This window comes from Pelophylax lessonae, assembly GCF_965119305.1.
Source record: "Pelophylax lessonae genome assembly, chromosome: 13".
NCBI classification, from domain to species: domain Eukaryota; kingdom Metazoa; phylum Chordata; class Amphibia; order Anura; family Ranidae; genus Pelophylax; species Pelophylax lessonae.
Genome location: NC_138780.1, coordinates 6998222 through 7022606, shown reverse-complemented (window position 1 = coordinate 7022606; position 24385 = coordinate 6998222). Strand labels below are relative to the sequence as shown.

Genomic DNA, 24385 nt, shown 5'->3' with positions numbered 1-24385 from the left:
CAACCATCAGTACCCCGAGGCAGAGGGTAAGTCTACGTACCAAAAGTGGGAGTCACCCTCTGCACCCTGAGACGGAAGGCAGCCGCTTGCAGCTGAGACCGACTGGTCCAATATTGAGGAAAGGGCCAGGGAGACGCCACCAGTCCACGGATTTCAAAAAAATATCCATATAGGCCACAGATCAGCTACATCCTGGAGAATACAATTACTGGCTTTACCGGCCCTGATCCCTCATAGATAGCAGTGACCTCACTCATTACGTGAGCCGCCCAACTGCTGGTAACCCGGAGAGGACACAGAGCGGTGCAGATCTATGTACATGACGGGGGATCTTCACTACAGACACCGGACCTTCCAATCCAACATACCACCCCGCCAACACCAATCCAACTCAAACATTCTGACTGACACCCCCAAATATCAACTTGATCATAATTGCATTAATTTTCTGGGATGGTGCCATGCATAGGTGATGGTGTTTTACCGATTGTAGCCTATAGATATTTATAAAGTCAATCACAAAAAGCGATTTTAGTGGAAACGCATTTCACACCCCTGAAATGTGACAGTTCTTTTATATTATCAACGATCAAATAAAATCCCATCGGCGTGGCACCCGTGCAATCCACATACGATAATCGGTCATTGCAAACGTGGCGTTCAAACACAGACTTCTGTACCGCGCTGTGGTTACGCCGCGTTTCGTTTAACTGCAGTAATACACACAACGCAGTCCGACTGCCCACAGAAACCCCCCCTCCTGTAGGAATGAGCCCAAAATCAAACAAATGTGCCCACCCTGCAATTATATCCGGACCGTTCCCATTCCAGAACCCGCACTCCGCTCCGGTGAATTGTGACCCTTACAGAGTGACCCGGAGACCACAAATCTACGGGAGAGGCACGGGCTACGGGAGAGGCACGGGCTACGGGAGAGGCACGGGCTACAGGAGAGGCAAGTGCTACAGGAGAGGCAAGTGCTACAGGAGAGGCAAGTGCTACGGGATAGGCAAGTGCTACGGGAGAGGCAAGTGCTACGGGAGAGGCAAGTGCTACGGGAGAGGCAAGTGCTACGGGAGAGGCAAGTGCTACGGGAGAGGCAAGTGCTACGGGAGAGGCAAGTGCTACAGGAGAGGCAAGTGCTACGGGAGAGGCAAGTGCTACGGGAGAGGCAAGTGCTACGGGAGAGGCAAGTGCTACGGGAGAGGCAAGTGCTACGGGAGAGGCAAGTGCTACGGGAGAGGCAAGTGCTACGGGAGAGGCAAGTGCTACGGGAGAGGCAAGTGCTACGGGAGAGGCAAGTGCTACGGGAGAGGCAAGTGCTACGGGAGAGGCAAGTGCTACGGGAGAGGCAAGTGCTACGGGAGAGGCAAGTGCTACGGGAGAGGCAAGTGCTACGGGAGAGGCAAGTGCTACGGGAGAGGCAAGTGCTACGGGAGAGGCAAGTGCTACGGGAGAGGCAAGTGCTACGGGAGAGGCAAGTGCTACGGGAGAGGCAAGTGCTACGGGAGAGGCAAGTGCTACGGGAGAGGCAAGTGCTACGGGAGAGGCAAGTGCTACGGGAGAGGCAAGTGCTACGGGAGAGGCAAGTGCTACGGGAGAGGCAAGTGCTACGGGAGAGGCAAGTGCTACGGGAGAGGCAAGTGCTACGGGAGAGGCAAGTGCTACGGGAGAGGCAAGTGCTACGGGAGAGGCAAGTGCTACGGGAGAGGCAAGTGCTACAGGAGAGGCAAGTGCTACAGGAGAGGCAAGTGCTACAGGAGAGGCAAGTGCTACAGGAAAGGAAAGTACTACAGGAGAGGTAAGTACTGGAATCCCACATCAGAGGGTAAGATTAGGACTGCCACATGGCTGAAAGTGAAGGCAGAGCTGGAATGACCATCAAAAGCCCCCTCGGATTTCACAGCACACTGTGAGCTTCTCATATTGTGCATTAGAAGCTGCAGCAAGTCAGACAGAGCCCCGCCTCCTTTCCTGGATGGAGGGCGTCCACCATCATCTCTTTCCTCCCCAGCCTGACTGTCCCTGGCCCCGTCCCAGGGACGGAGTGATGACATCCCTGAGGAGAACCAACGAAAGCTGCCCACTAAAATGTTCGACTGGGTGGAGCTCAGTGTGTCAGTGTGATAGGCTAATTCAGCTCATCGTATTGCTGGTTTTATTGTAGTTACTCTTTTTTTTTTTATTTACTGGTTTACTTTTTTTGTTTTTTTCTTTGTTTTTTTTTTTATTTCGGTTTTGTTTGTTTTATATTGGTTTTATTTGTTTGTTTTTTTTTATATTGGGTTTTTTTTATATATAGGTTTTGTTTTTTTATATAGGTTTTGTTTGTTTTTTTTTTTATATTGGTTTTGTTTGTATTTTTATATTGGTTTTGTTTGTATTTTTCATATTGGGTTTTTCTTTATATTTGTTTTCTATTTTTAGATTTGTTTTCTTTTAAACTTTATTTAAGCATGACAAATCCCTGCTCTCTGATCACCAAGGTAACGCAATCAACCCATGACCTGCCTCGTCATTTCACGTGTTGCTGAAAAATGCTGCATGTCTACATTTCTTCACACCGCACCGTCTTTATGGTATGAACCAGGAACATAGACAATAATGATGTCCTTATGGTGATTGGCGATGATCCCCTCATAATGGGCACAGGGTGGGGGGTACAGACCCGGGAACTCAGCACAGGGATGGAGGGAACCCCTCATAATGGGCACAGCAGGTGTACAGACCCGGGAACTCAGCACAGGGATGGTGGGAACTCCTCATAATGGGCACAGCGGGTGTACAGACCCAGGAACTCAGCACAGGGATGGAGGGAACTCCTCATAATGGGCACAGCGGGTGTACAGACCCAGGAACTCAGCACAGGGATGGTGGGAACCCCTCATAATGGGCACAGCGGGTGTACAGACCCGGGAACTCAGCACAGGGATGGTGGGAACCCCTCATAATGGGCACAGCGGGTGTACAGACCCGGGAACTCAGCACAGGGATGGTGGGAACCCCTCATAATGGGCACAGCGGGTGTACAGACCCCGGAACTCAGCACAGGGATGGTGGGAACCCCTCATAATGGGCACAGCGGGTGTACAGACCTGGGAACTCAGCACAGGGATGGTGGGAACCCCTCATAATGGGCACAGCAGGGGGTCTATAAATACGCTCCATGTCACCACGGAACGGTGGAAATCGGCTCACCCGTCTCATGCCGATAATGTAATTCACAACGGACCTCCCATCCCCCCAATGATACGGTTCACAACCAGGCGAGGCGTCATGTGACCGGCGTACCGATGGCCCCCGGGCAGATCTATCAGCAGGCAGGTAAGGAGGAGAGCGGGGTGAAGTGTGACAGTTGCTGGGCAACCGATGATATCTGCGTGTGCAGCAGCTGCTGCTCGAGACCCCCTGTGAGATACGACACCCCCATCCGTCACCTCGCACCGGCCTCTGAAAATTAATCCCAACCAGCCGAGCAAATCGCTTCCAGCGACCAGAAAAACGGACGCGGAATCCTGTGACTGGCAATATAAAAAACGTCAAATTCTGGGGCGCTCATTAGAAAGGGTCGTTGCGTTCATGTTTCACGAGCTTCGCCCAGCTTCACCTGCTCACTGCTTCTCTATGGAAACGGGGACCCTAACGCATGGTATGGTGTGACAACGCACTGAATCCAAAAGTCAGACAGAATCCTGACCCCGCCCATCTAAATTCCTGACCCCGCCAAATCGGAAATCCAGACCGCTTGGGGGGCCACACCCATCCCGTGCATTCCCCAGCCACTGGAATATCCCCAATGTGCACCGACTGAGGGGGTCTACATTTCTGTATCATCCAATCCAAAACTCCCAACAAGGGGCGGACTCTGAAGAGGACCCCTGAAATAATGGCAGACCCCCATAGAAGATAGGATGCGGATAGGGACCCTGATCGAAAGGAAAGTGGGGGGGCAGACTGATGGGAATCCCCAACGTAAGAGTGGACTCTGGTATAAGAGGGTATACTCATAGGGACCTTAACAGAAAGGGAAGTTTGGGAGGGGGCAGATTTCAAAGGGGGCCCCCGATTATAAGGGGAGGATCCGATGGGGACCCCAATGCAAAGCAGGAGGAACATTGATGGGAAACCTAATACAAAGGGGAGGAAAGTCAATGGGAAACCTGATGCAAAGGGAAGAGACCTCGATAAAAAGGGGTGCTCCAATAGGGACCCCAACGCAAAGGGGGGGGGGACAATGATGGAAACAGACAATGATGATGACAAAGAACAAGGGGGACTCCGATGGGGACCCTGACGAAAAAGGGAGAGGGACATCCATGGGGACCCCCTATGCAAAGGGGAAGGGAGGACGCTGATAGGAACCCTGATGCAAGGGGGACCCTGATGAGGACCCATAATAAAGGGGGCAAAGCCTCCAACGGGGATCCCGAAGCAAAAGGGGCAAAGCCTCCCAACGGCGAGCCCGACGCAAAGGGGGGAAGAGCCCCCCCAACGGCGAGCCCGACGCAAAAGGGGCAGAGCCCCCCAACGGGGATCCCGACGCAAAGGGGGAAAGCCTCCAACGGGGATCCCGACGCAAAGGGGGAAAGCCTCCAACGGGGATCCCGACGCAAAGGGGGAAAGCCTCCAACGGGGATCCCGACGCAAAGGGGGAAAGCCTCCAACGGGGATCCCGACGCAAAGGGGGAAAGCCTCCAACGGGGATCCCGACGCAAAGGGGGAAAGCCTCCAACGGCGAGCCCGACGCAAAGGGGGAAAGCCTCCAACGGCGAGCCCGACGCAAAGGGGGAAAGCCTCCAACGGCGAGCCCGACGCAAAGGGGGAAAGCCTCCAACGGCGAGCCCGACGCAAAGGGGGAAAGCCTCCAACGGCGAGCCCGACGCAAAGGGGGAAAGCCTCCAACGGCGAGCCCGACGCAAAGGGGGAAAGCCTCCAACGGCGAGCCCGACGCAAAGGGGGAAAGCCTCCAACGGCGAGCCCGACGCAAAGGGGGAAAGCCTCCAACGGCGAGCCCGACGCAAAGGGGGAAAGCCTCCAACGGCGAGCCCGACGCAAAGGGGGAAAGCCTCCAACGGCGAGCCCGACGCAAAGGGGGAAAGCCTCCAACGGCGAGCCCGACGCAAAGGGGGAAAGCCTCCAACGGCGAGCCCGACGCAAAGGGGGAAAGCCTCCAACGGCGAGCCCGACGCAAAGGGGGAAAGCCTCCAACGGCGAGCCCGACGCAAAGGGGGAAAGCCTCCAACGGCGAGCCCGACGCAAAGGGGGAAAGCCTCCAACGGCGAGCCCGACGCAAAGGGGGAAAGCCTCCAACGGCGAGCCCGACGCAAAGGGGGAAAGCCTCCAAAGGCGAGCCCGACGCAAAAGGGGGAAAGCCTCCAAAGGCGAGCCCGACGCAAAAGGGGGAAAGCCTCCAACGGGGATCCCGACGCAAAAGGGGGAAAGCCTCCAACGGGGATCCCAACGCAAAGAGGGAAAGCCTCCAACTGGGACGCCGACGCAAAGGGAAGACTCCAACTCCCCGGGAACCCTGACGCAAAGGAGGGAAGTTGATGGGAAACCTAATGCAAAGGGGGAAGAGAATCCAGTGGGGGAGGAGGGGGGGTTCCAGCTTGAGAATATTTGTGAAGCACACAACGTGGTTACCATAGTGACAAGCCTTGAGACCCCGGATTTAGACACCGAAGATGATGGTCTCTGGATAGAAAACAGAAATAAAACCGAAATAAAACAAAAAAAAAAAAAAAAAAAGGAAGCAGTTGTGGTGGAAATGGAGGGAGGTGACTCAGGAGGAAGTCACCAAACGTTACAATGATGTTCCAGGAAAGAAGAAAAGAGAAACATTGTCAGTTGGTGAAGGTCGGAGGTCACGTGTCTTCTCTATCTGTATCCTCATCTGAAGGATGACTTGTAACATTTAAAGATGAACTTTAATCTGCTTATAACTGGTCTTCCATGGCTGACAGAAGGAGCAGAGGGCTGACCTCACCAGCGTGCCGCTGCTCATTTCACTATCCAATCAAAATCACGGCATCCAGTTTTCTTATTTTAATTCCGCTTGCTGTCCCTAATAAATCTGCCGCCTGTCTGGAGAAGGAAGCAGCATAAAAGCGCAGATCCCGGCGTGTTTATATTATAAGGAGATGAAAGCGGCTCAGTCACGTCTCTGTGCTGTCAGATTACACAGAAGACGGGGAATCGGCGGTGGTGGCGGTGATAAGCGCTGTGAAATATCTGACGCAGCTCCGGGAATCTCCAGTCGGGAGCAGGTGACGGGTGACAGGCCTGACAAAGGAAGCAGCGGCTTCTCCGCAGAGATAGGAAGAAGCTGGAGATATTTTTAGATCTCCCAACGGGCCGTCTTCCTTCAGAAGCGCCGTCATTTCTTCTCTTTATTGTCTCTGCGGCGCGGAGTCACGGAGCCAAAATATAAGACCGCCGGGCGCAGAGGGAGATAGAAGAGGAGGACATTGGCCGGCACCGCTGACCTGTACAGGGCTGAGAGGGGAAATTTTACACCAGTAAAAGTTATCCGCACATACGGGAGATTGTAAAGGGACGCTGCGCTCCCGGTACCCGGGCAGAAGTTTGAATCTTAGTGGCCAGGCGCAGAACCTCTTCAGCATCTTGTAGATAAGGACTGGGCCAGGAAATACCTTCCAGGTGCATCATGGGAACTGAAAGTTCTTCCAGGCCTTTTGTACACCAGTGAAGAACTACAAGTCCCAGCATCCCTTTCTGGATGCCAATGAAAGACTACAAGCCCCAGCATCTTTCTGGATATCACTAAATGACTACAAGCCCTAGCATCTCCTTCTTGGTGCCACTGATGGACAACAAGTCGTAGCCACTCTTTTTAGTTGCCAATGAAGGACCACAAGCCCCAGCATCTCGTTCTGGATGCCACGGAAGAACTACAAGCCCCAGCGTCTCTTTCTGGATGCCACAGAAGAACTACAAGCCCAAGCATCTCGTTCTGGATGCCACGGAAGAACTACAAGCCCCAGCATCTCTTTCTGGATGCCACAGAAGAAGAACTACAAGCCCCAGCGTCTCTTTTTCTGTACTACTGAAGGACAAGTCCCAGCCTCTCTTTCTGGATGAAGATTAAAAGCCCCAAGCTTCTGCAGAACTACAAGTCTCAGCTTTCATACAAGAACTACAAGCCCCAGCCTCTCTTTATGGATACCAATGAAGGAATGCAAGGCCCAGCCTCTTTTTCTAGATGCCAATGAAGGACTACAAGTCCCAGCCTCTCTTTATGGATACCAATGAAGGACTGCAAGGCCCAGCTCCTTTTTCTAGATGCCAATGAAGAACTACAAGTCCTACCCTCTCTTTCTGCATGCCAATGAAGGACTACAAGTGCCACCCTCTCTTTCTGCATGCCAATGAAGGACTAAAAGTCCTACCCTCTCTTTCTAGATGCCAATGAAGGACTACAAGTCCCACCCTCTCTTTCTAGATGCCAATGAAGGATTACAAGTCCCAGCCCCGGTTTCAAAATGCCAATGAAGAACTACAAGTCACAGCCTATCTTTCTGGATTCCAATGAAGGACTGCAAATCCCAGCCCCTCCTTCTGGATGCCATTAAAGGGGTACAAGCCGCAACCTCTCTTCCTGGTTGCCAATGAAAGACTACAAGAACCAGCCCCTCTTTCTGGATGCCACTGATGAACTAAAAGTCCCAGACTATACAATAAAGAGCTACAAATCCCAGCCCCTCTTTCTGGATGCCATTAAAGGGGTACAAGCCGCAACCTCTCTTCCTGAATGCCAATGAAAGACTACAAGTCTCAGCCTCTCTTTCTGGGTGGCACTGAAGTACTACAAGCCCCAGGCTTCCCTTCTAGTTGCTGTTAGGGGACCAGTTTCAGAGTGATTGCTGGTGAATTACTTGACACATGCAGATCCCTGGGACTTGCAGTTCCCCAACATCCTGTATTTGGGCTATTATAACCATAATTCATAAGGTGATGGGAACTGGAGGACACGGAGAGCGGAAGATAACAGACACGGATGGTCACCTGCAGACTAAACAGAGGATGCGTCGATCGTCCTTTCCTGCGGAGTCACCTTGAAATAACGGCAAATCTGTGAATGCCGGAGGAGGGGGGTGGGGGGCCGGGGACACTGCGTACACAACAAGAGTGAAGGAGGACACAATAGGGAAACACTGTCACTGAAAATCATCCGGATCAGTGGAACTCCGGGCCTTGTAATATCACTGTATGGGATTTACAGAGCACCAACAGTGTGGGTAGCACAGTACAATACACAGGGAGACAGCGCAGTCACAGGACCATTCAATACAGGAGGTCCCTGGATCAATACAGGAGAATTATGGATATAATAGCCCAAATACACGATGTTGGGGAACTACAAGTCCCAGGGATCTCCTGTATTGAATGGTACTGTGACTGGGGGGGTTAAGGTTTTAATTAGGTGCAGACTTTAAGTGTTCTACCGACCAACAAATGATATCATTGTACACAGGGTGTGTGTAGCATGTCCAGTCTCTGTCTTACTTGTGGGCCCCGGGCCCCCAGCTCCCCCACCACCAGTATACAGTAATGGTCAGCTTTGATTAAATACAGCACTGCTGTATACACAGAGGAGGTGTCGGCAGCTGTCAAAAATCTGCGTCTGAATCAATGTTTATAAACAACACTTCTCCAGATGAATATAGAAAGATACAATGTAACATATTGTTACTTTTCTTTCTTTCTGTTCATTCTGCTGAAGATCAAAGAGATAACCTTGTCAGTTAAAGCAAGCCTAAGTTTTGGTATTTTTCTTTTTTAATAAAAGGTTTCCCTGTTAACCCCTTATGACCCTTTAGGCTGGGTTTGCATACATGCAAATTGGATACATTTTTAACTGCAATCAATTGGCATAACATGTGAATGTAACCGGCTTTCAATAGAGTCCATCAAGCGGGGCGGTTTTGTAAAGGGTCTCGTTCATTTTTGAGTCCCGTTCAGGTGGGAATTCAGGTAAAAGTTTACACCTGAACCAGTGAGGGAGTATTGCACTGGACTCCGGACTGCAAACTATTGCTGCGTATGTGTGACCCCGGCCTCCGTTTCTCTAATCAGCCCTAATGAACTTCTGCCTTCAACTTTTTTTTTTTTGATTTTATTAGCCACTAGTGGACCGCACTATACCGGAAAGACGGCTACAACACGGTCGTCCAGTTCTGGGAGGGGGGGGGAGTCTATTGGAGTCCACCCAAAACCCAGACCCCCCCTTGCTTGTCCCTCAGTATCGCCTAATCAGTGCCCATAAGCGCAGCCTCATCAGCACAGCCTAACCGGTGCCCCATCATTGCCGCCCCATCCAGCCCCCAATCAGAGCAGCCCCATCCAGCGCCCAATCAGCGAAACACCCATCCAGCGCCCAATCAGCGCAGTGCCTGTCCAGCGCAGCGCCCAATCAGTGCAGCACCATCCAGCGTCCATAAGCGCAGCCCCATCCAGCGCAGCCCCATCCAGCGCAGCGCCCAATCAGCGCAGCCCCCCAATCAGCGCAGCCCCCCAACCAGCACAGCTCCATCCAGCGCCCATAAGCGCAGCCTCACCAGTGCCCATCATTGCCGCCCCATCCAGCGACCCATCAGCGTAGCCAAATCCAGTGCAGCCCCATCCAGGGCCCATCAAGCGCAGACCCCATCCAGGGCCCATCAAGCGCAGCCCCATCCAGCGCCGCCTCACCAGTGCCCCAATCAGCGCAGCTCCATCAGCGCAGCCCCATCCAGCGCCCCAATCAGCGCAGCCCCATCCAGCGCAGCCCCATCCAGCGCCCATAAGCGCAGCCTCACCAGTGCCCATCATTGCCGCCCCATCCAGCGACCCATCAGCATAGCCCAATCCAGTGCAGCCCCATCCAGCGCCCATCAAGCGCAGCCCCATCCAGCGCCCATCAAGCGCAGCCTCACCAGTGCCCCAATCAGCGCAGCTCCATCAGCGCAGCCCCATCCAGCGCCCCAATCAGCGCAGCCCCATCCAGCGCCCCAATCAGCGCAGCCCCATCCAGCGCCCCAATCAGCGCAGCCCCATCCAGCGCCGCCTCACCAGTGCCCCAATCAGCGCAGCTCCATCAGCGCAGCCCCATCCAGCGCCCCAATCAGCGCAGCCCCATCCAGCGCCCATAAGCGCAGCCTCACCAGTGCCCATCATTGCCGCCCCATCCAGCGACCCATCAGCATAGCCCAATCCAGTGCAGCCCCATCCAGCGCCCATCAAGCGCAGCCCCATCCAGCGCCCATCAAGCGCAGCCTCACCAGTGCCCCAATCAGCGCAGCTCCATCAGCGCAGCCCCATCCAGCGCCCCAATCAGCGCAGCCCCATCCAGCGCCCCAATCAGCGCAGCCCCATCCAGCGCCCCAATCAGCGCAGCCCCATCCAGCGCCCATAAGCGCAGCCCCATCCAGCGCCCATAAGCGCAGCCCCATCCAGTGCCCCAATCAGCGCAGCCCCATCCAGTGCCCCAATCAGCGCAGCCCCATCCAGTGCCCCAATCAGTGCAGCCCCATCCAGTGCCCCAATCAGTGCAGCCCCATCCAGTGCCCCAATCAGCGCAGCCCCATCCAGCGCCGCAACATAAGCGTCCATCAGTGCAGTCTCATCCGTGCAGAAGAAAGATTACTTATTTGCAAAATTTTATAACAGAAATTTATTTTAGCAAAAACTAGAAACTCCAGTGGTGCTGCTTAAACACCACTAAAAGAAAACGGTCTCAAAAAAAAAATAAAATGATATAAATGTCTCAGTACAGCCTTGTAGGACTGTGCAAAAAAGAGTGCCTGGGCAGGAAGAGGGTAAAACCTTCCACAGGTGAAGTGGAAAGAAAGATACAATGTAACAAATTGTCACTTTAGTATCTTTCTGTTCATCTGCAGATCAAAAGGGATGAAATTGGATCTCTGCAGGATGTCAGTGAAAGCAAAGCTGATAAATTAATTTTGTTTTTTTCAATAATATGTTCCTCTATTAACCCCTTATTAACTCTTCGTTTACTCTTAGCCCCTAATTAACTCCTTTTTCCTTTAACTTATTTCTCTGCTGACTTCTTTATTAGCCATTGATAAACTTTTTTTTTTTTAGTTTCTTTTTTATTAGCCATTAATATATAAACTTTTTTTTTCTTTTGTTTCTATTTTATTAGCCATTAATATTTAAACTTTTTTTTTTTAGTTTCTATTTTATTAGCCATTATTTCAATTTTTTTTAGTTTGTTTCTATTTTATTAGCCATTTATATTTAAACTTTTTTTTCTTTTAGTTTATATTTTATTAGCCATTAATATTTCAATTTTTTTTTTTTTTAGTTTCTATTTTAAAAGCCACTAACATTAAATTTTTTTTCTTTTTTTTTTTTTTAGTTTCTATTTTATTAGCCATTAATATTTAAACATTTTTTTTTTAGTTTCTATTTTATTAGCCATTAATATATAAACTTTTTTTTTTTTAGTTTCTATTTTATTAGCCATTATTTCAAATTTTTTTAGTTTGTTTCTATTTTATTAGCCATTAACATTAAATTTTTTTTTTTTTTTAGTTTGTTTCTATTTTATTAGCCGTTAATATTTAAACTTTTTTTCTTTTTTTTTTAGTTTCTATTTTATTAGCCATTAATATTTAAACTTTTTTTTTTTTAGTTTCTATTTTATTAGCCATTATTTCAATTTTTTTTAGTTTGATTCTATTTTATTAGCCATTCATATTTAAACTTTTTTTTTCTTTTAGTTTCTATTTTATTAGCCATTAATCTTTCAATTTTTTTTTTTTTTTTTTTTTTTTTTTTAGGTTTCTATTTTAATAGCCATTAACATTAAATTTTTTTTCTTTTTTTTTTTTTTAGTTTCTATTTTATTAGACGTTAATATTTAAACATTTTTTTTCTTTCGTTTCTATTTTATTAAACATTATTTCAAAATTTTTTTAGTTTGTTTCTATTTTATTAGCCATTAACATTAAATTTTTTTTTTTTTTTTTTTTTAAGTTTGTTTCTATTTTATTAGCCGTTAATATTTAAACTTTTTTTCATTTTTTTTTAGTTTCTATTTTATTAGCCATTAATATTTAAACTTTTTTTTTTTAGTTTCTATTTTATTAGCCATTATTTCAATTTTTTTTAGTTTGATTCTATTTTATTAGCCATTCATATTTAAACTTTTTTTTTCTTTTAGCTTCTATTTTATTAGCCATTAATCTTTCAATTGTTTTTTTTTTTTTTTAGGTTTCTATTTTAATAGCCATTAACATTAAATTTTCTTTTTTTTTTTTTTTTTTTTAGTTTCTATTTTATTAGACGTTAATATTTAAACATTTTTTTTCTTTCGTTTCTATTTTATTAAACATTATTTCAAAATTTTTTTAGTTTGTTTCTATTTTATTAGCCATTAACATTAATAAATTTTTCTTTTTTTTATGTTTGTTTCTATTTTATTAGCAGTTAATATTTAAACTTTTTTTCTTTTTTCTTTAGTTTCTATTTTATTAGACGTTAATATTTAAACATTTTTTTTCTTTCGTTTCTATTTTATTAGCCATTATTTCAAAATTTTTTTAGTTTGTTTCTATTTTATTAGCCATTAACATTAAATTTTTTTTTTTTTTTTTTTTTTTTAAGTTTGTTTCTATTTTATTAGCCGTTAATATTTAAACTTTTTTTCATTTTTTTTTAGTTTCTATTTTATTAGCCATTAATATTTAAACTTTTTTTTTTTAGTTTCTATTTTATTAGCCATTATTTCAATTTTTTTTAGTTTGATTCTATTTTATTAGCCATTCATATTTAAACTTTTTTTTTCTTTTAGTTTCTATTTTATTAGCCATTAATCTTTCAATTTTTTTTTTTTTTTTTTTAGGTTTCTATTTTAATAGCCATTAACATTAAATTTTCTTTTTTTTTTTTTTTTTTTTAGTTTCTATTTTATTAGACGTTAATATTTAAACATTTTTTTTTCTTTCATTCGTTTCTATTTTATTAGCCATTATTTCAAAATTTTTTTAGTTTGTTTCTATTTTATTAGCCATTAACATTAAAAAAAATTTCTTTTTTTTTTTTTTAAGTTTGTTTCTATTTTATTAGCCGTTAATATTTAAACTTTTTTTCTTTTTTTTTTAGTTTCTATTTTATTAGCCATTAATATATAAACTTTTTTTTTCTTTAGTTTCTATTTTATTAGACATTAATATTTAAACATTTTTTTTCTTTCGTTTCTATTTTATTAGCCATTATTTCAAAATTTTTTTAGTTTGTTTCTATTTTATTAGCCATTAACATTAAATTTTTTTTTTTTTTTTTTTTTTTTAAGTTTGTTTCTATTTTATTAGCCGTTAATATTTAAACTTTTTTTCATTTTTTTTTAGTTTCTATTTTATTAGCCATTAATATTTAAACTTTTTTTTTTTAGTTTCTATTTTATTAGCCATTATTTCAATTTTTTTTAGTTTGATTCTATTTTATTAGCCATTCATATTTAAACTTTTTTTTTCTTTTAGTTTCTATTTTATTAGCCATTAATCTTTCAATTTTTTTTTTTTTTTTTTTAGGTTTCTATTTTAATAGCCATTAACATTAAATTTTCTTTTTTTTTTTTTTTTTTTAGTTTCTATTTTATTAGACGTTAATATTTAAACATTTTTTTTTCTTTCTTTCGTTTCTATTTTATTAGCCATTATTTCAAAATTTTTTTAGTTTGTTTCTATTTTATTAGCCATTAACATTAAAAAAAATTTCTTTTTTTTTTTTTTAAGTTTGTTTCTATTTTATTAGCCGTTAATATTTAAACTTTTTTTCTTTTTTTTTTAGTTTCTATTTTATTAGCCATTAATATATAAACTTTTTTTTTCTTTAGTTTCTATTTTATTAGACATTAATATTTAAACATTTTTTTTCTTTCGTTTCTATTTTATTAGCCATTATTTCAAAATTTTTTTAGTTTGTTTCTATTTTATTAGCCATTAACATTAAATTTTTTTTTTTTTTTTTTTTTTTTAAGTTTGTTTCTATTTTATTAGCCGTTAATATTTAATTTTTTTTTGTTTGTTTGTTTCTATTTCATTAGCCATTAATTTTTAAACCTTTTTTTTTTTTAGTTTGTTTCTATTTTATTAGCCTTTAACATTTAAACTTTTTTTTTTTAGTTTGTAAAAAATTATTTTTACATTTCCTACTTTACAAAACAGCGCAAAATAAAAAAAACTAAAATAAAAATAAAAGTTGAGCTCTCCTGTACAGAGGATCGGGGGGTGCCTCCACAATGAATGGGACTGCAAACAGAGCGGCAGCGTTGTCACAACACACGCGTGTGATTGGTTCCTGATTTCTGCGTTTAATAAAGACAACAGCGGCGCTCCTCGCTCAGGTATGTAAACACACAACCCCGAGGATTATGTAAATCCGCCTCTGTAAACACCTCAAACACCTGAAAGGCACAGCGCCCCTCCGCTGCTGCGAAGGTATAGACACAGAAGACACCCACCTAGGAAGACATTCTGATATTTGCATCAGGACTAAGAACTCTTATAGAGTAGTACAGGTGCTGCAATGTCTTCACAGCCCCCCCCCCCCCCCCCCCGCCTGCCCCTCCCAACAGCCATGATCTGCTCACAATGCATAGAGAAGCACAGAGACCCAGTGATGACATCACTGGGTCTATAAGGAGGGAAGAAATTAAAGCAGAAAGGGTTAAGCTATGAGCAGCAGCATATTGGTGAGGTTGACACTCTGCTCCTGTCAACCAGCTTCCCAGGTACAGGCCCCGCCCCTTTCATTTACTGGATTTCAGTTCTTACAGTCATGGAGGATCAGCATCCTGTGTGGGCGTTACCTATGCAAATCTAGCCTGCCTAGGAACGCCCACTCCTTCGGGCTAGCACCCGCCCATTAAGGCATTTAGATATTTGCATAACTCCTCCCACTGCTTGCATCATGGCTAAGGGCTCTGGAGGGGAGTACTGAGGCCAGGGCTTGGGGGGGGGGAGGTCAGGAAGTGATGTACAGCCCCTCCCCTCCCACCAGCTATGATCTGCCTGCATTGTACAGTGAAGCACAGAGACCCAGTGATGACATCAGTGGCTTTGAAATAAGGGAAGTCATGAAAACAGAAATGCTATAAAAAAAAAAATAGACAAAAACAAACAACTGGCATAATAAAAGTTCTATAAAACCTCTACAATGTGCACATTTATGGGGCCTCATCCCTCTACAGCAGGGGTCTCCAAACTGTGGCCCTTTGCTTGCTTTTTATCCATCCCTTGGGGCCACAATTCCTCCCAATGACCCCAATGACAGCAATAAAGGGGCACAACTCCTCCCAATGACACCAACGATGGGGTCTAATTCCTCCCAATGACCCCAATGAATGGGCCCAATGACACCAATAAAGGGGCACAGTTCCTCCCAATGACACCAACGAAGGGGTCCAATTGCTACCAACGATGGGGCCCAATTCCTCCCAATGAAGGGGCCCAATGACACCAATAAAGGGGCACAACTCCTCCCAATGACACCAACGAAGGGGTCCAATTCCTCCCAATGACCCCAATGAAGGGGCCCAATGACACCAATAAAGGGGCACAACTCCTCCCAATGACACCAACGAAGGGGTCCAATTGCTCCCAATGGCACCAACGATGGGGCCCAATTGCTCCCAACGACGGGGCCCAATTCCTCCCAATAAACCCAATGAAGGGGCCCAATGACACCAATAAAGGGGCACAGTTCCTCCCAATGACACCAATTTAGGGGCCACAATTCCTCCCAATGAAGGGGCCCAATGACACCAATAAAGGGGCACAACTCCTCCCAATGACACCAACGAAGGGGTCCAATTCCTCCCAATGACCCTAACGAAGGGGCCCAATGACACCAATAAAAAGGGGCACAACTCCTCCCAATGACACCAACGTAGGGACCCAATTCCTCCTAATGACTCCAATGAAACCAATAAAGGGGCACAACTCCTCCCAAAGACACCAATGAAGTTGCCCAATGACACCAATAAAAGGGCACAGTTCCTCCCAACGACACCAACGAAGGGGCCCAATTCCTCCCAATGGAGGGGCACAATTCCACTCAATTACACCAATGAAGGGGCCATTGTTTACCACTGATGCCAGGACATTTTCCACTCCCGATGGCCATGGCTCGGCCCCCTCTAAGGTACGAAGGACAGAAACGTGGCCCTTGGTTTAGAAGGTTTGGAGACCCCCTGACCTACAGGCCGGTATAACCATCAGACCTCTGCACTCTCTAATGAGGTGAAATGCCCACAAGGCTCTGGTTACTCTCAGGCCGTGTAGGCCGTTTATCTACAAATATTTCTCACACTCAGTCCTGTGATTTGGAAATGCTGACCAATGCCGTGGCGATGTAATGACGGGTCGGTCCCCTTTAGTCCCATATTACAAAGATTCTTTGTATTTGGATACATTGTTGCTCTCATTGGTCTCCCTGAACCCGGGAAGGAGATCACTCGGTAATCCCCTTACATTGGCTCTGAAAGTGAAAGCTGTAGGGCTGAGTCAGAGTGGCAGGTATGGAGCACAGACAGTCTTTATTTCAGGCGGTGATCTCTGCGTGTCCTGAGGGTGGTGGAAAGTGAAAGGGAATGTGGATCTCCCGGCTGAGATTAGCGGAGTCACAAGACGGTGCCAGCTTCTCTCCGAGTTATTTTAAGTGGTTCCCAACACCTCTGCCAACGCTCCCGGCTGGAGCTCAGAGAGGGATTTACACCCCCCTCCCATCACAGCGCTTCGCAGACTTCACCCCCCCCCCCCCCCCCACCGAAAATCAACACATGGAAGATCTGAGAGCAGAAACCCATTATTGTGTCCCCAACACCCCGGACTGAACCCCAGGAACCCCCCAAACCCAACCCTTCCCCCCAACGAGACACTCAGTGACCAATCAGAATCAATGTAGTGACAAGGGTAGAAATAGCTCTGGGGGGGCCCCCTCTAAGGTCACCTTTACCCCACCATGTGCTCCAATAACAGGTCGCAACACCCCCTCCTCATACCTGGGCCACAGAACTCATCCCCCCCCCCTACTCCTCATCCTTGGAAAATGCAGCTCACCCCCCCCCCTCATCTCCGAGCCACGCAACTCACCCCCCCCCTCATCTCCCGGTCACGCAGCTCACCCCCCTCCTCATCTCCCGGCCACACAGCTCACCCCCCTCCTCATCTCCCGGCCACGCTGCTCAACCCCCTCCTCATCTCCCAGCCACGCAGCTCACCCCCCCCCCTCATCTCCCGGCCACGCAGCTCACCCCCCTCCTCATCTCCCGGCCACGCAGCTCACCCCCCTCCTCATCTCCCGGCCACGCAGCTCACCCCCCTCCTCATCTCCCGGCCACGCAGCTCACCCCCCTCCTCATCTCCCGGCCACGCTGCTCAACCCCCTCCTCATCTCCCGGCCACGCAGCTCACCCCCCTCCTCATCTCCCGGCCACGCAGCTCACCCCCCTCCTCATCTCCCGGCCACGCAGCTCACCCCCCTCCTCATCTCCCGGCCACGCAGCTCACCCCCCTCCTCATCTCCCGGCCACGCAGCTCACCCCCCTCCTCATCTCCCGGCCACGCAGCTCACCCCCCTCCTCATCTCCCGGCCACGCTGCTCAACCCCCTCCTCATCTCCCGGCCACGCAGCTCACCCACCCCCCCTCATCTCCCGGCCACGCAGCTCACCCCCCCCCCTCATCTCCCGGCCACGCAGCTCACCCCCCCCCTCATCTCCCGGCCACGCAACTCACCCCCCCCTCCTCATCTCCCGGCCACGCAGCTCACCCCCCCCTCATCTCCCGGTCACGCAGCTCACCCCCCTCCTCATCTCCCGGCCACACAGCTCACCCCCCTCCTCATCTCCCGGCCACACAGCTCACCCCCCCTCATCTCCCGGCCACGCAGCTCACCCCCCCCCCTCATCTCCCGGCCACACAGCTCACCCCCCCTCATCTCCCGGCCACGCAGCTCACCCCCCTCCTCATCTCCCGGCCACGCTGCTCAACCCCCTCCTCATCTCCCGGCCACGCAGCTCACCCCCCTCCTCATCTCCCGGCCACACAGCTCACCCCCCTCCTCATCTCCCGGCCACGCTGCTCAACCCCCTCCTCATCTCCCAGCCACGCAGCTCACCCCCCCCCCCTCATCTCCCGGCCACGCAGCTCACCCCCCTCCTCATCTCCCGGCCACGCAGCTCACCCCCCTCCTCATCTCCCGGCCACGCAGCTCACCCCCCTCCTCATCTCCCGGCCACGCAGCTCACCCCCCTCCTCATCTCCCGGCCACGCAGCTCACCCCCCTCCTCATCTCCCGGCCACGCTGCTCAACCCCCTCCTCATCTCCCGGCCACGCAGCTCACCCCCCTCCTCATCTCCCGGCCACGCAGCTCACCCCCCTCCTCATCTCCCGGCCACGCAGCTCACCCCCCTCCTCATCTCCCGGCCACGCAGCTCACCCCCCTCCTCATCTCCCGGCCACGCAGCTCACCCCCCTCCTCATCTCCCGGCCACGCAGCTCACCCCCCTCCTCATCTCCCGGCCACGCAGCTCACCCCCCTCCTCATCTCCCGGCCACGCTGCTCAACCCCCTCCTCATCTCCCGGCCACGCAGCTCACCCACCCCCCCTCATCTCCCGGCCACGCAGCTCACCCCCCCCCCTCATCTCCCGGCCACGCAGCTCACCCCCCCCCTCATCTCCCGGCCACGCAACTCACCCCCCCCTCCTCATCTCCCGGCCACGCAGCTCACCCCCCCCTCATCTCCCGGTCACGCAGCTCACCCCCCTCCTCATCTCCCGGCCACACAGCTCACCCCCCCTCATCTCCCGGCCACGCAGCTCACCCCCCCCCCTCATCTCCCGGCCACACAGCTCACCCCCCCTCATCTCCCGGCCACGCAGCTCACCCCCCTCCTCATCTCCCGGCCACGCTGCTCAACCCCCTCCTCATCTCCCGGCCACGCAGCTCACCCCCCTCCTCATCTCCCGGCCACGCAGCTCACCCCCCTCCTCATCTCCCGGCCACGCAGCTCACCCCCCTCCTCATCTCCCGGCCACGCAGCTCACCCCCCTCCTCATCTCCCGGCCACCCAGCTCACCCCCCCCCTCATCTCCCGGCCACGCAGCTCAACCCCCTCCTCATCTCCCGGCCACGCAGCTCACCCCCCTCCTCATCTCCCGGCCACGCAGCTCACCCCCCTCCTCATCTCCCGGCCACGCAGCTCACCCCCCTCCTCATCTCCCGGCCACGCAGCTCACCCCCCTCCTCATCTCCCGGCCACCCAGCTCACCCCCCCCCCTCCTCATCTCCCGGCCACGCAGCTCACCCCCACCTCATCTCCCGGTCACGCAGCTTACCCCCCTCCTCATCTCCCGGCCACACAGCTCACCCCCCTCCTCATCTCCCGGCCACGCAGCTCACCCCCCTCCTCATCTCCCGGCCACGCAGCTCACCCCCCTCCTCATCTCCCGGCCACGCAGCTCACCCCCCTCCTCATCTCCCGGCCACGCAGCTCACCCCCCTCCTCATCTCCCGGCCACGCAGCTCACCCCCCTCCTCATCTCCCGGCCACGCAGCTCACCCCCCCTCCTCATCTCCGAGCCATACCACTCGCCTACCCTTTTTATTTCCTCAGCCACATCCCCTCTCATCTTCTTTTGGGGCCACGCCACTCGTCTCCCCCTCTACCTTTAGCTGTGCCACCCCCTCCTGCCCACAGCTAGGACTATAGACAAACCCTCCCCCTTAATGTCTGTAGTTTCCGTACCCATCACGGCTGACAAACCTGAGGACCCGTCACTCTCAGAAGGATCCCGGAGCTCGGACACGATATATCCTCCCTATAATACAGTATCTCACAAAAGTAAGTACACCCCTCACATTCTATCTTTTCATGTGACAACACTGAAGAAATGACACTTTGCTACAATGTAAAGTAGTGAGTGTACAGCTTGTATAACAGTGTAAATTTACTGTCCCCTCAAAATAACTCAACACACAGCCATTAATGTCTAAACCGCTGGCAACAAAAGTCAGTACACCCCTAAGTGTGAATATTTTGTGTGGCCGCCATTATTTTCCAGCACTGCCTTAACCCTCTTCGGCATGGAGTTGACCAGAGCTTCACAGGTTGTCACTGGAGTCCTCTTCCCCTCCTCCATGATGACATCACAGAGCTGGTGGATGTTAGAGACCTTCCCCTCCTCCACCTCCTGTTGGATGCCCCACAGATGCTCAATAGGGTTCAGGTCTGGAGACATGCTTGGCCAGTCCATCACCTTTACCCTCAGCTTCTTTAGCAAGGCAGTGGTCATCTTGGAGGTGTTTGGGGTTGTTATGTTGGAATACTGCCCTGCCCCCCAGTCTCTGAAGGGAGGGGATCATGCTCTGCTTCAGTATGTCACAGTACATGTTGGCATTCATGGTTCCCTCAATGATCTGTAGCTCCCCAGTGCCGGCAGCCCCAGACCATGACACCCCCCCCACCATGCCTGACTGTAGGAAGACACACTTGTCTTTGTACTCCTCACCTGGTTGCCCCCACACACGCCTGACACCATCTGACACCAAATAAGTTTATCTTGGTCTCATCAGAGCACAGGAGAAGGTTCCAGTAATCCATGTCCTTAGTCTGCTTGTCTTCAGCAAACTGTTTGCGGGATTTCTTGTCCATCATCTTTAGAAGAGGCTTCCTTCTGGGATGACAACCATGCAGACCAATTTGATGCAGTGTGCGGCGTATGATCTGAGCACTGACAGGCTGACCCCTCCCCCACCCCTTCAACCTCTGCAGCAATGCTGGCAGCACTCATACGTCTATTTCCCAAAGACAACCTCTGGATATGACGCTGAGCACGGCACTCAACTTCTTTGGTGGACCATGGTGAGGCCTGTTCTGAGTGGAACCTGTCCTGTTAAACCACTGTATGGTCTTGGTCACCATGCTGCAGCTCAGTTTCAGGGTCTTGGCAATCTTCTTATAGCCTAGGCCATCTTTATGTAGAGCAGCAATTCTTTTTCTCAGATCCTCAGAGAGTTATTTGCCATGAGGTGCCATGTTGAACTTCCAGTGACCAGTATGAGAGAGTGAGAGCGATAACACCAAATTTAACACACTTGCTCCCCATTCACACCTGAGACCTTGTAACACTAACGAGTCACATGACACCGGGGAGGGAAAATGGCTAATTGGGCCCAATTTGGAGATTGTCACTTAGGGGTGTACTGACTTTTGTTGCCAGCAGTTTAGACATTAATGGCTGTGTGTTGAGTTATTTTGAGGGGACAGTAAATTTACACTGTTATACAAGCTGTACACTCACTACTTTACATTGTAGCAAAGTCTCATTTCTTCAGTGTTGTCACATGAAAAGATAGAATGTGAGGGGTGTACTTACTTTTGTGAGATACTGTATATAACTTCATTCCCCCCTTTCCCCTTCCTCATTACATACAGTAGGTGTTCTGTAGTCCTGATAAGAGACACAGGACTGCCCCTCCCCCAATCATGGGGTTCAGGGGGCATCATAAAAGAGGAATGTGTCATCTCAGGGGCCCCAGGTACCATTACACAAAATCATGGCTATGTTGGGGCCCTTAGATCAAATCACACATGTCAGGGGCCACAGTACATTTACACAGGAGGGTGAGGGGCCCCTAAAATCATCATATCAGAGGATTATGTCATGGGGGGGGGGGGGGGGGGGGGGACACCTACCATGACACAGGTGTCCAAGGTGGGACCCCGACCCCCAATATAGGGGCCCACGACACATCAGGGGCCCTAGTCACTACTACTGTACAAGGCTAACAGCCATGACTCCAGGGGCCCCACAATGACCGGTCACAGATATGAAGGGCCACTTATAGGAGAACTCCACGTGCAAGGGCCCACAGACCAACAAACAGGGAGGAGCCTGTCTAAGGAGGTGGAGTCAAACTGATAGTGAGCCCCCAATCATACAGACCTCACCCCATTACCCATGATCCTGCCGGCCCCCCCAAACAAAACAATGACCTAGCAAGGGGCCCCCACATCAGACACTGACCCCCCTAGGGGGCCCCCTATTATCTGTGATTCTACCAGGGGGCCCACACCAGACACCACCTGCAGGGGGGGCCCCAAACAAACACCAACTCTGCCGGGTGCCCCCCCACTTCAGACACCCCCCCCCCCCGCGGGGGGGGCCCAAACAAACCAACTCCACCGAGGGCCCCGCGCTTCATACACCAACCCCGCAGGGGTAACCCCCACACCAGACAGCACCCCTCCGGGAGCCCCTACTTCAGACCCCCCCAGGGCCCCCATTTGAGACACCACCCCCCAACTTCAGACACCACCCCCTGATGGGACCCCCCCAAATTCAGGCACCACCCCTGATGGGACCCCCCCCAAATTCAGGCACCACCCCTGATGGGACCCCCCCCAAATTCAGGCACCACCCCTGATGGGACCCCCCCCAAATTCAGGCACCACCCCTGATGGGACCCCCCCCAAATTCAGGCACCACCTCCGATGGGACCCCCCCAAATTCAGACACCACCTCCGATGGGACCCCCCCCCACTTAAGACACCACCCATCAGGGTCCCCCCCAAACACCAACTCCACCAGGGGGCTCCCCCCACACCACACAGGAGCCCCTACGTCAGACCCCCCCCCCCCCCAAGGGCCCCACACTTCAGAGACCAACCCCACCGGGGGGCCCCCCCATTTCAGACACCACCCCCGCCAGCACCCCCCACTTCAAGCACCCCCAGGGGCCCCCCCACTTCAGACACCCCCTCTCCTGGACACTACATAAGATGGGATTTGATGTAACCTTGCTAGGGGCCCCTACATCAGATACCAACCCGGCCAGGGGCCCTCATATAAGATGTGACCCTGCCAGGGGCCCCAGCTCCTCCCCCAGAGCAAACAATAACATGAGCCCCACCCCCATCGCTGACAGCCCCCTATAGGGCCCCATAATATGAATGACAACACAACAGTGCCAGGGGCCCTCAGACAGACATGAAGGGGCCCCCCGGTGTCCCTGGCCGTGTCCCCCTCCCCCCAGCAGCCGCTCACTCACCGGCAGTTTGGGGCTGACCTCCCCCTTACAGTGATGACAGAAGAAGCGATGCTGAGACACCGCCGCCGCCTCCGCCATTTCTTCTCCCCGTCACCTCACTCCGCCAACACCACCGAGACGCAGGACAGAGCGCCCACCTCACCGCGCCGCTCTACACAGCCGAGAGACCAGCGAGTGATGTCACTCCGCCAACACCACCGAGATCTCGGGATAGAGCGCCTCCCACAATACGCTTCTCTATCGCCGAGAAAACCAGGGAAACGCCACGGTCCTCCCAAACCACCGAGACTACAGCCAGAGCGCCTCACTGACTAGAACCGCTCTGGCCATAAAAACACCAGCGAGATGCTTCAGTAAACTTTATTAACAAGGGTAACAGCGAACAGAGACACATGCAGCTGGCTTAGGTGAGTGGAGGCTGGGTGGGGGAGGACAACAAATCCCAGCAATTCCTATCAGAAGCAGCGGGGGAGGCTGGGGACACCCTAATATGTCTGTACAGAGAATAGAGGGAGTTAAAAACCAACTCCAACTCAAAACATTTCTCTTTGGATGGAGGAAGGAATATTCCCACCTGTGTCCCCATTGGGGAGATTATTCCTCACTTCCTGTCTGAAGAGGAAGTAATGGGAAACCTCTTTAAAACAATGACCCCCCCTTTTTATAACATTGAACTTCTGATAATGTTTTTTATTGCTGTCTGTGACTTCCTGTCCCGGTGACAACCGCCCCCCCTTGTGCCCATTATGGGTGTCACAAGGACAGGAAGTGATGGGAAATCTCTTAAAAAAAAAAAAAAACACCTTTTTATTATAATAGGGGAGGGCGTGACTTCCTGTCCTGGTGACAACCACTCCCCTATTCCCCATCATGGGTGTCACAAGGACAGGAAGTAAAAGGAAATCCCTTCCAAACAATAACTCCTTTTTATTATAGTGGGGGAGGGTGCGACTTCCTGTCCTGGTGACAACTGCCCCCTTTTCTCCATCATGGGTGTCACAAGGACAGGAAGTGAAGGGAAATCTCTTCAAAACAGGAACACCTTTTTATTATAGTGGGGGAGGGTGCAACTTCCTGTCCCAGTGACAACCTCCATCCTTTTCCCTATGGGTGTCACAAGGACAGGAAGTGAAGGGAAAGCTCTTCAAAAGAGGAACACCTTTTTATTATAGTGGGGCAGGGTGCAACTTCCTGTCCTGGTGACAACCGCCCCCCTTTTCCCCATTGGAGTCACAAGGACAAGAAGTGATAGAAAATCCCTTCAAAACAATAATACATTTTTATTATAGTGGGGGAGGGTGC

General features: G+C 49.9%; 1 protein-coding gene across 2 annotated transcripts in view; it reads right to left on the bottom strand.

The window, feature by feature from the left end:
- The window catches only part of RNF115 (ring finger protein 115), a 47004-nt gene extending 23762 nt beyond the window's left edge, over nt 1–23242 (bottom strand). Inside the window, exon 1 of one of the 2 annotated variants that reach the window (XM_082242722.1) lies at nt 23084–23242. In XM_082242722.1, coding sequence (XP_082098848.1) covers nt 23084–23161 — 78 coding nt within the window. In that variant the 5' untranslated portion in view covers nt 23162–23242. The remainder of the gene's footprint in view (nt 1–23083) is intronic. The other variant, XM_082242721.1, reaches the window with a different exon arrangement.
- Between the last annotated feature and the right edge of the window lie 1143 nt (nt 23243–24385).